At 41.6% G+C, this 12281-nt stretch overlaps 1 protein-coding gene and 1 long non-coding RNA gene across 2 annotated transcripts; both read right to left on the bottom strand.

Moving 5' to 3' along the window:
- Positions 1-6536: 6536 nt before the first annotated feature.
- On the bottom strand, positions 6537-8011 carry LOC134226203 (large ribosomal subunit protein uL1). Its single transcript, XM_062706816.1, has 3 exons — positions 7861-8011; positions 7511-7666; positions 6537-7168 (listed from the first exon to the last, which is right to left on the bottom strand). Exons 1-3 carry the CDS (start codon positions 7863-7865, stop codon positions 6676-6678), a joined length of 654 nt encoding a protein of 217 aa, XP_062562800.1. The 5' UTR covers positions 7866-8011; the 3' UTR covers positions 6537-6675.
- A 413-nt stretch (positions 8012-8424) lies between these two features.
- LOC134223359 (uncharacterized) lies at positions 8425-11101 on the bottom strand. The gene is made up of 3 exons (XR_009982539.1): positions 10638-11101; positions 10217-10454; positions 8425-9707 (listed from the first exon to the last, which is right to left on the bottom strand). It is a non-coding gene; the product is annotated as an uncharacterized LOC134223359 (long non-coding RNA).
- Between the last annotated feature and the right edge of the window lie 1180 nt (positions 11102-12281).

Raw genomic sequence — 12281 nt, forward strand, 5'->3', positions numbered from 1 at the left:
AGGAAGGACCAGCTCCCGGCTGAACTTCTCAAACATGGCAGTGAGCAGCTTTATGAAGTTCTGCACCATATTATGTCGAAAATATGGGAAGACGAGGAAATGCCTGCTAGCTGGTTGGACGGCCTCATTTGCCCTCTCTTTAAGAAAGGGCACAGACTGGAGTGCGCCAATTACCGAGGAATAACCCTCCAAATTTGGCGTACAAAATTATGTCTCGTATTCTGTTCAACGGATTGAGACCGCTCGAAGAGCCCTTCGTCGGCGAATACCAAGCAGACATCATGCACGCGTACAAAAAAGGATGAGATTGAGCAACGACTGCTACGCGCACATAAAATTTAGCGCACGAGTCTCACGAAGCTTGTGTACCTCACATTAAAATTGGTGAGTCGCATTGAGACATCTCAATGCGATCAGCTCATGCGCTGTTTGCCATGACAAACCTTTGCAAACAACAGTGAAGGTGCGTAAAACAGCTTGGGCGGAAAATTTTCATTCAATAAAATCGTCGCCTAAATAACGCCAGATATGCATTCCTAGCGTATGAGATGAGTCTCATGAGACGTACATTGAGACACGCTCACTCAGTTTTTTATGCGCGCGCTAGCTTCTCACGTCGCACTGAATCGGTGCTACGTGAGCTTTTGTAGCTCATGTTCACCCTGAGACAAATCCATGATAAATTCCGGGAGTGCAACTTGCAGACACATCATCTGTTTATTGATTTCAAAGCGGCGTACGATTCAGTGAAACGGAATGAATTATGGCAAATTATGCTTGAACATGGTTTTCCGGCGAAACTGATACGGCTGATTCATATAACGTTGGACGGATCGAAATCAAGTGTAAGGGTTGCGGATGAAATATCGACGTCATTTGTTACCTTAGACGGATTAAAGCAGGGTGATGCACTCTCGAATCTACTGTTCAATATAGCGCTCGAGGGAGCGATTAGAGCTGGTGTACAAAGAAGCGGTACCATTGTCACAAGATCGCATATGCTCCTGGGATTTGCGGACGATATCGATATTATCGGGATAGAGAATTGAGCTCACGATCAATACCAAAAACGAAGTACATGGTCGCTGGCAATCAACGTGGGTACATTAGTGGTGGTGGTAGCGAAATGGTGCTGGATGGTGAAAAATTTTAAGTGGTAGAAGAATTTGTGTATCTTGAAACATTAGTGACGTGCGATAATGATGTTAACCGCGAGGTGAAAAGGCGTATTGCAGCTGCAAATAGGGCTTATTACGGACTTCGTAACCAGCTTAAGTCCCGTAGTCTGCAAACGAAAACAAAACTCGCGCTGTATACTACTCTGATTCTTCCGGTGGCTTTATACGGCCATGAAACATGGACGTTAAAGGAGGCTGATCGGAGAGCTTTCGGAGTGTTTGAGCGTAAGGTGCTGCGGACAATACTCGGCGGTAAACAGGAGAACGGTATCTGGCTGCGTCGCATGAATCACGAATTGTACCAGGTGTATAAAGGGCTGGATATTATTAAGCTTATATAACACGGCAGACTACGGTGGGCTGGAAACGTTGTCCGTCTAGTGAAGATAATATTTAGTAGAGAACCTGGAGCCTTCGTGGAGGCCGCGTACACGATGGCTTTTTGCAGTTGAAGAGGACCCGAGGACACTCAATGTTCAGGGCGACTGGAAGCGATTGGCCCAGGATCGAGTCCAATGGAGAAGGATACTCCATTCGGCGTAGGTTCATCGAAGAGCTGTAGCCCATCAACAATTCATCAACAATTATGATCGATCGACACAAATGAGATTTGATTGCATCGTATTCTCATTTGATTTTGATTATGTGTGACTCGATAGAGCACCGATGTGTACAAGAAGGCAAAGTATGCAGCGAACAAGGTGGATCAATCAGATGGAACATGAGGATGCATCAGACTCTCCATACTCGTATACACAGAAAAAATAAAGTGCCTAAAAACAGGTTTAAAAACTCAACTAATGAGTACGGTACGAAGTTCATTTTTTTATCTTAAAAGTAGGTAGTTTTCTCACTCTTTCTCATGAATGATATTAAAAACAAAGTGAGCTGCATCGACCCAACGTGTGCTGTTCCGTGGAAGAAGGATGTTTTTGGGTGGGAAACGTTCTCGATTGGTACGGCATGCTGGGTACCGTAGAAAATCTTACTGACCGTCTGTTCTCCACACACTTAAAATAAATCGCAGATTTCTGTGAAATTTCACCGAAATCTCAACAGCAGAACTGTTCGGTGAATAATATTACAGATTTTCGGTAATTTTGACAGTTGAACAAAGGAAAAATCGCAGAAAATTTGGTGAAATAATTACCGAACAGTTCTGCTGTTGAGATTTCGGTGAATTGAAGCAAAATTCACCGAAATCTGTGAAATGATTTAAGTGTGCATGTAAGGATCGGCACACAACAGCGTCTGTTCTCCATGTTAGGGGCGGATGACCATCGTCCGACTGCCAGCGAGGGATTCTAAGTGAAACTGTGCACCATGGTCCACCGTGAATAAGGAGGAATGGTCCTCCGGAAATTTAGGGGGTTTGGTGTCAGGCCCTGCAAGCCAGCCTTCAAAAAACACTCACGCAAAGAATTATCAACAAGAGAGTACGGACTGGAACAATCGGCGAAGACCACTGCGATGTAAAGGGACAAGCGATTGGAAACTCGATTCGTGGAACTGCAAATTTCTCAACCTCATCGGGAGCACACTCGCCGATGTGCTCAAGGACCGAGGATTCGGCATCGTAGCGCTGCATTATCGACGTCAGGACATATCATGGCGCTAACATCGACTTTGACCACTATCTGGTGATGGTTAAACTGGGTATGTGGGATAAAGTCGACGGAACGTTTGGTTCGACTAAGAGTGCAGACAGATTCTAGAGGAAAAGGGCGCAGCGAGGGCGGGCAGTGCCGGCAGAACGTGGAACGTAATAGATGGAGGCTTTTTCAGGTGAAGAAACGCCGCCTGGAAGAAGCGGAGTGCGAGGATATGGAACAGCTGTGCCGTTCTCAAGAAACACGCATGTTCTATTAGAATCGCAAGGCATCCCGTAAATGCCTCGTGTCGCAAGCTGAGATGTGCAGGGATAAGGAAGAGAGCATCTTGAGGAACGAATGTGTGGTGATCGAAAGGTGGAAGTAGCACTACGAGGAACATTTGAATGGCGCTGAGAGTACAGGCAGTGAAAGTCAAGCAGCGGAGGAGATGACTACGTCAGTTCAGCGGACGATGGAAGCCAACCAGTCCCCACCTTGAGGGAAGTTATTATTATTTTATTATTAAAATCTTTATTAAAGAGGTTTTTAGCCCAAGGCTAGTTCACCTCCGAAAAAGGGAAGTTAAGGATGCCATCCAACAGCTAAAGACCAATAAAGCAGCTGATAAGGATGGTATCGGAGCTTAGCTCATCTAGATGGGCCCGGAAAAGCTAGCCACTTGCCTGTACAAACTGATAATCAGAATCTGGGAAACTGAACAGCTACCGGAGGAGTGGAAGGAAGGGGTTATATGCCCCATCTATAAGAAAGGCGACAAGCTGGAATGTGAGAACTTTCGAGCGATCACCATTCTTAATGCCGCCTGCAAAGTGATATCCCAGATCATCTTCCGTCGTCTGTCACCATTAGTGAACGAGTTCGTGGGAAGTTATCAAGCCGGCTTCGTTGACGGCCGCTCGACTACGGACCAGATCTTTACTGTACGGCAAATCCTTCAAAAACCAATAACAAACACCAATACCAGGTCCCAACGCACCATCTGTTCGTTGATTTCGAGGCGGCATACGACAGTATAGACCGCGTAGAGCTATGGAAAATTATGGACGAGAACAGCTTCCCTGGGAAGCTCACCAGTCTGATCAAAGCAACGGTGGATAGTGTGCAAAACTGTGTGAAGATTTCGGGCGAACACTCCAGTTCGTTCGAATCGCGCCGGGGACTAAGACAAGGTGATGGACTTTCGTTGTTGTTCAAAATTGCGCTAGAAGGTGTCATGCGGAGATCCGGTGTAACAACTGGGGTACGATTTTCAACAGATCCAGTCAATTTTTTTGTTTCGCAGATGACATGGACATTGGTGGCAAAACTGTACACCCGCCTGAAACGTGAAGCAACAATAGTTGGACTGGTGGTGAATGCGTCAAAGACAAAGTACATGCTTGTGGGCGGAACCGAGCGCAACAGGGCCCGCCTGGGAAGCAGTGCTACGATAGACGGGGATACCTTGGAGGTGGTCGAGGAATTCGTCTACCTCGGATCCTTGTTAACGGCTGATAACAATGTTAGTCGTGAAATACGAAGGCGCATCATCTGTGGAAGCCGGGCCTACTACGGGCTCCAGAAGAAACTGCGGTCAAAAAAGATTCGCCACCGCACCAAATGTATCATGTACAAGACGCTGATAAGACCGGTAGTCCTCTACGGACATGAAAAATGGACAATGCTCAATGAGGACTTGCTAGCACACGGAGTATTCGAGAGACAGGTGCTTAAGACCATCTTTGGCGGTGTGCAAGAAGACGGTGTGTAGCGGCGAAGAATGAACCACGAGCTCGCCCAGCTCTATGGCGAACCCAGTATCCAGAAGGTATCCACCCACTATCCCATTCTCGAATAGGTACGCCCCACGCTGGCCAAGTCGTTTTGCACCTGGTCTGCCCACCTCGCTCGCTGCTGTCAAGATTCGTCCCGGCAGTTTGAGGGTTAAAGCCGGAAGGGTAAGATGGACAGGACATGTTGCAAGAATGCCAGACAGCAATCCTGCAAAGATGGTGCTCGCTTCCGATCCGGCAGGTACGAGACGGCGTGGAACGCAGCGAACGAGGTGGGCAGACCAGGTGCAAAACGACTTAGCCAGCGTGGGGCGTACCTATTCGAGAATGGGGAGATGCGACATCGAACCGTGTATTGTGGCGTCAAATTGTTGATTCAGTGTTATCTGTTTAGATGTAGACTAAAAAAAATTAAATGAATTCGTCTGCCTTATAAAGGGTTAAAGTCCCACCCACCATCAGGACTAGGTGAGTGCGCTTTGAGGCACATCCTAGGCAAACCCCACATTACGCATTCTCTCATTCTAGCTGATGTCAGAAGGACCACAGTGCCCAGGCTACACTACCAGCTAAATACGCAACCCTTAGCTAGTGGTCAATTGTCATCGGAAGACCCGTGGAAGCATGAGTATTGGAACTTGTGAGGACCAGAGCTATATTAGGCTGAAACGCAACGATACCGAGGGTTAATATGTACTGAGATTTTGAGAAAAGTAAAATATCATTGTACTAAAGGCACACACACTATTACATACAAACAGCTACGTGGTTCTGCATCACTTTTGCGTACAACCCGATTTAGCTTCACCTTTGAGTAACGATATCAAGTTATACAATCGATTTTACTAATTCAAACCAAACTAATATAAAATGCATATGGTAAATCACTTCTGAGAGTGACTGATTCTTAATGAACGTCTCTCAAATAATTGGTCGTAAAGCTTGCCTCAACTCGGTATAGGTACTGATCCATTCACTGAAAGGCATTAGTAATGATGCTAATGTTTTCATTATCATGTTACTGAAGTAGGCGAAAAGACTGCTTTGGCAGGTTTTGTTCTATTATTGTCAGGGGGGTTTTTGTCGACCAAATTTCATGAAATTTGGCCACAATATTCTTTGATATGCAAAAAATGTTTATAAACCTATAGGCCAAATTTGAGCATAATCAGCCATAAAAAAAAACCCCTGACAATAATAGAACAAAACCTGCCAAAGCCGTCATTCCGCCTAGATCTGTTCCCAAAACAAAAATCATGTTACATATCCGCAAAACAGCTATTAATATACATTTTTAAGGTTCAAGGTTCAAGAACTTCAAGGTCACTCCTGACGGAATCCAGGTTTCAAAGTGCTCGCGTTTTCGGGGGCACACCACTCGATACGGAAGCAACGCACAACTGTCATTTTTATTAATTCACGCATGCTGCGACGCAGCAAAGCTAAGTCAACAAAAATGACAGTTGTGCGTCGCCTCCGTATCGAGTGGTGTGCCCCCGAAAACGCGAGATCTTTGAAACTTGGATTCCGTCAGGAGTGACGTTAATAACGAAAATGCGCCTTTGTCTTGATGAACTTGAACTGTACGTTTTCCTTTACCCACTAATTCTCTTCTGAATAAGTCCTTGATCTCTTCTGTAAGTTGTTCGTGAAGAAAGTTATCAAACAAGTCGGTTTTCCCCAGTGTGCCGTGTAATAAACCTTTGACTTAATTGCGTCTCATATCTGAGATTTCAATACTCTGGATTGGATTTATTCAAATCAAACCAGATTGCAGTGTTTGATCCCGTTTATAAAAATTAATACTTACATACATTAGAACCACTGATCAAAACTAATTTGATCCAAATTGTTGTTTAAAACCTTCCGCAACAGCTTTTACTTTTTTCGTAAATACAACTAAGAGCCTTTTTAACCCTAAAACATCCGGCAGATCAAGGATTTTTCTTTTCAATAAAGGACGAGTTCTAATATTCCTTTTTGCAACGATTCGGTTGTATTCACTCCGAAAGAAGTTTCTTACACATAATTATATCCAAGCGTGTACAAAAAGCGAATCGAAAAATACCGTAAAATGGTACCCAGCCGAATCGCCCGCGTCCGACCGCTTTCTTAGTACAAACGCTGAGCCGCACCCATTGAGGACTTGACGTGCAGCGAGCGGACGTTCTGCCAGTGCTTCTTCAGCAGCGACACCAGGAAGTTGATCGACAAATGCACATTCTGGGCCAGTTCATCGGGGGTCATCTTGACGTGGCCGACGGCAACCGACAAGCACAGGACCTTCTTCATCTGGAACTTGATTGTGGCCTTGACTTCATCGATCTTCTGTACCATCGACTCACTGTGAGCGAGCAGACCGGGGAACTTGCCAGCTTTGTTCAAACCGGGGCCCAACAGACGGGGGATCTGCTTGATGAGCGATTCCGAAGCCAGGAAAGCGTCGTACTTCTTGGCTAGCTTCTTGACCAACTTCTTGTTTTTGTTCAGCTTCTTCAGCGCCTCGGCATCCATATACGGAATGTCGTTGGCCTTTGCCTCATCGCAGTGCTGCTGGTCTCCGAGAACGCAAACCTGCATCTTTGGGCGTGGGATGTACTTTAGCCTGATGGTAGAAAATAAAAATCAATATTAGGGCCATGTTATTTTGAAGAAATATAAAGTCAGGATATGAGTCAATGGAGCACCCCACCCGAAAAGATAATCCAACTCACCACCGCTGACCGGAAGAGAGCTTTTGAACAAATTAATCAAAAAAGACAAAAGGGGGTTCGGCAAAGTTCGAGCGGACATCCTGGTTAGAGTGCCGCCGAAGCTTTGCCTCCTCATTTTATTTAAGACCCTGAGTGCAGGTCCGTCTCCCCCTAGGGGAAGACTTCCTGATTTCTCAACCGACGATGGCCACACGACGTGAAACACCGGGGCAGAAGATCAGGTTAACACGTACTTGACAGTGCCCGAGAAACGCTTGTCCTTCTGGGGATCGTAGTTCTTCAGACCAATCTGCAGCTCGACGGTTTCCAGGAAGCGACGATGCTTCTTCTTGGAGCCCTTCAGCACCTCGTTGACGCATTCGTACAGGATGTCCTTCGACACTTTGGTTCTGAAAAAGGAGAAACACGGATACATTAGAACATAACCTCGAAAATTCCAAAACAACGTTTTTGGCACTGTAAATCGAAAGTTTTAATCAATGAAGGAAAGCTTCTTGCTACTTTTTAAGAAAGGTACATTTTACATAAAATTTCGGTCATTAAAGGCCACTTTTAAAATAAAAGATAATTCAAGCACACTTACGCCATAATGCTTCGTAGTGCGACCGCACTTGACGACGATTACAAGTGAAAAGAGAACGGCTGAGCGTTGGCCGGAAACAAAAAGGTTCTCTGGCCGTTTGACAGATTGAATTTATGACAGCCGAATGTCAAATTCTAAGCAAAGAGAGATGTGAGACGTGCTGCATAGAAGAAACTGTACACGGTTAGCAAAAAGTACACAGAAAAAATAAAGAACCTAAAAAAAGTTTAAAAAAACTCAACTTTAACCCTTAAACATAAATAACCATTCAATTAATTTACAATAAACGTATTTTCGGTTTGTTGTTTTAAAACAACATTGCGCATTTAAGGGTTAGATTCGAAGTTCAAATTCCTAAGAGCAAGATTACCGGTGGTGAATATAAGCCGTTTGGCAGCGCAGTATCATCACTTGACACTTTACCTGTCGCTACTAAACGCGCTGTTAAACCAGTACACTGCCGTAAAAAACCTTCCGGATTTCATTAACTTGCCTTATGAAAATTAGCCACAAGGAAACACTTTGAAAATCATAAGGTTACCTTATGATGCTGAATGAACTTTGGATGAACCAGACTCATAGTTGATGTTTATGTTTCTCTTAAAATTGCCTTATGAGTTTCATTAAACAAACTTATGAAATTTAATAAGTATGCCTAATGAAATTCTTAATTGAAATTTGATTTCAGTTTTATAGATTATGTAAAATTTCCTTGCAAATACGAAAAAAATATACTAAACATATTTTATTTATTCAAACAGAATGAAAACTTTATTATTCAGTTATACTTCCTAACTACTGTAAATACAAAATATAATAGGACAAATAGGACAGTTCTTGTAACAGATACTCCAGATGTTAATGAGTTAAGTTTATAATAGGCATATTTGTAAATCCACTTTTAAAGCTAAAGCACGCAAAAGTTAGGCAAGTAAATTGAGCAAGTCACTTGATTTGAATATATAAACCAAAAAAGTTGAACACGTCTTTGTTTCACTTATCCAATCTAAGCTTAGCATTACACTATAGAGTATACTTTATTAAACATTGAATAAATTACTAATTTGTCTACTATATGACTGATATTATATACCTACGTATAGCAAGGATGTTATCGATCATTTAGTAATTAACGTATGTTTCTAACTCATTGACATATTTCAAGCTAGAGACAGACTGGTTGCGATTGTCCTACTACCTACAGAATTTATTGTCGTCATTACAGGTAGCCTTACAGGAATTATAGACCATGTTGAGGGTGATACGATTCTAGGTGCTGGTTTGGAAATTGCCTCGACTTCCGTGGGCATAAAGTATCATCGTGTCAGCCTCATGATATACGAATACAAAAATGGTAATAAGCTTAGAAACCTCACAGTTAATAACTGTGGAAGTGCTTAATAAACACTAAGCTGCGAGGCGACAATGTCCCAGTAGGGGGATGTAATGCCAACAAAAAAGAATCCTGTTACTAATAGCCTGTCTGTCTCTAGTATAAGTAAAAACTATATCAAATACAACTATTTGGAGCAACTCAAAGCATTGAATATAAATAAAGCTTCTTCTTGATTTCTGATAGCATTCTAGATAAAGATCTCAAAAGATGAACACTAGTGTATCACTAGTGTCTAATCTACGATTTACACCGTAACAATGATATCCGACGATAACGATAACGACGATAACGAAAACCTACATACTAATGAAAGTTTTGCGGTACATTCTACATCAACCAAATCCCGTTTGAGGTAGCTATAGAAAATTAATTGTCTTGTAATTTACGATCTAGCGCCCTTTTCAAATGTTGGATCATATCAATGAGAATGTTACGATGTCAGCGAGGACGACTGAAATGGAAAAGGAGAAAGAAAGGTTTAGTATTTCTTCATATTTTTTTATATGTACTAAATAAATGTGTCGCTTTCGATAACAAATTGCAAGCTCAATGAGATTTATCCCACTCAAATAGCTCGTTAACATTTCCGATTTTTTTTGTTATGGGATCATTTAAACTACGTAACACTGTAAATGGAGGTAAAGGCTCAGGCAAAGCGTTATGAATCATAGGTACATATAAATTAAAACATTCATACAAAAATGTTTCGGGATGAAGCGGTCCAAAATTGCCAAAATTTGCGTGACGTTATTTGTGAACGACCCCTATCTAATGATACTAATCTACAGATACGCAATTTATCAAATTAATTATCGTATAAAATATGCGAAAGAAAATTGAATGTAATGGCATCAAGTTACTCTTTATCATGGTATTTATTATCATAAATTGTGTGATATGTTATTCGGCTGTTAATTTGTGAAACATATTACCATAATTTGATTATGATCTCTGTCTTACCTTAACATCCTTTCTTGTCCACCGATTGTCCTTGTTCCGATTCATTTCCTTCTCCTATTCAAAAATCTATCCACCTTGTCGATTGACTGTTTCATTGTTCACAACTCCTCATGTAACGGCGGGCTTGGGTCTCCTTCCGGTAAAATGACTGGATTACACAGCGTGCCAGTTCCTTCGCTTTACTGCTGTGGTAAACTGAAGGGGATATTCCGGATCTGTTCTGTATTTCCACATTTACCTGCAGGGAGAAATTAAGATTGAATATCCACTAAACTGCCACTGCAAGCATGAATCATGTCCCATATTGAAATGAATTTTATATTAATATGGGGCAGTTATGCTTGCAGCGAAAGATAGAATACTAATAGGAACAACACAAAATCTCCAGTTGATAACTTTCGTCATCTTGCCCTGTACTTACCTCTAATTTAAGTGCGGTTGATTGTGGGCAGTTTGTGATAAATCTCCTGGAGGATATTCCTTTTCTCGACAACTTCATAGGTAATTCTGGTCTGTTCTGGTGGGGACAATTCAGCGCTCCGTGGAAACCGTGTTACTGAGTTCTCACGGAGCATTCCCATCTTCCTCGTTGATGGTAAAAACCGGTGAATCAACACACTGGACAGGACGTTGTCGACATTTTTTCCGGGGTTCCGTTCGAGCTGCTTCCACTTTACTCATTTTTTTCTGTCACTTCAAAATGAACTCAAAAACAAACATCATCTTTCATAAGGACACCGTATGAAAAATTTACACAAGAACGAGTTATAAATTTCATAAGGTAAAGTTATGAATTTCGTGAAGTTTGTTATGTTTTCAATAAGGGACTTATGAAACAGAAATAAAATGAATTTTTGATGTTTCATAAGGCAAAGTTTATGAAAATCAAAGTTTTTTTTCCGGCAGTGTAGCGCGACTGAGGTGACCAAATTTGGTAGCGCGGTAAGAGCGCTGCTATTTGATAAACTGTCAACTGTCAAACGTCACCGGTACGGAATACAGCAACCAAATTGAGAGCCAAAAATAGAGACCGATACGGAAACAATAGTGACGAAACTAAAATGACAGCGCTGCACGGGTGATTAAAATGCTTGCGACCGATAATGATGCTCTAACTCAATAAGAAATACAAAACAGAATAAAGGCTATTTTTATTACAAATGCATTACAAATTATTCAAATGCGTACACAAATGTATCAATGCACTACACTAATAAAAATCCACACATTTTTATTGGCAAAAATCTTAAGAAATTTACAAATAAATTTTATGTGTGCGTTAATAACCACCCGCTATGGGAGAATCCACATAAAGGTTATTAGTTAATAACGGTTATGTGTGTTTCCACATATATGCTATGCGAATTTATATAGCCGTTATGTGGGAAATGCTACACGTAAAAAAATTTAATGATATTTATTATTAATATTTCTAATACTTTTTTGTCGAAGCAGGCGCTTAATGATATGTATGAGAAAAAAACTTATACATCGCATTAGTCACATACATTCCGAAACTTATACTTTTCATTAACTTATGAATGTTATTAGCGTTTTGGTATGGGATCATTCATTAGGTGGCATAATGAAGAGTATAAGTATTTTCGAATGGTTTTTTGCCAAAACATATAATAGTACGTTCAGATTATTAGCTATATCACTTGATATAGCGAATCTTGACATGAGATGACATATGCATTATTTCCAGTGAAAACTAGATGTACAAACACTGATGTCAAGATGCTCTATATCAAGTGATATAGCTCATAATCTGAACGTACTATAAGGTTATTTTTTTACGTGTATAGTCAAAATTTATGTGTGCCACACATAATGGATATGATTGGATTTTTGTCAGTGTAGAAAATGCATCAATGCTAACTCAAATGCATAAATGCTCAAATGCTACAAAAATGCTTTAAAAAATATGCCAATGCGTATGTCAATACACATGGCTGCTTCGAAAATGCGTGAGTGATCTGCCCCTCGAGGGGCGGATCACTTACGCATTTTCGAAGCAGTCATACGTATTGATGCACAAATTGGCGCATTTTTCAAGCATTGT

The sequence above is a fragment of the Armigeres subalbatus genome, chromosome 3, assembly GCF_024139115.2.
Source record: "Armigeres subalbatus isolate Guangzhou_Male chromosome 3, GZ_Asu_2, whole genome shotgun sequence".
Classification (NCBI taxonomy): Eukaryota; Metazoa; Arthropoda; class Insecta; order Diptera; family Culicidae; genus Armigeres; species Armigeres subalbatus.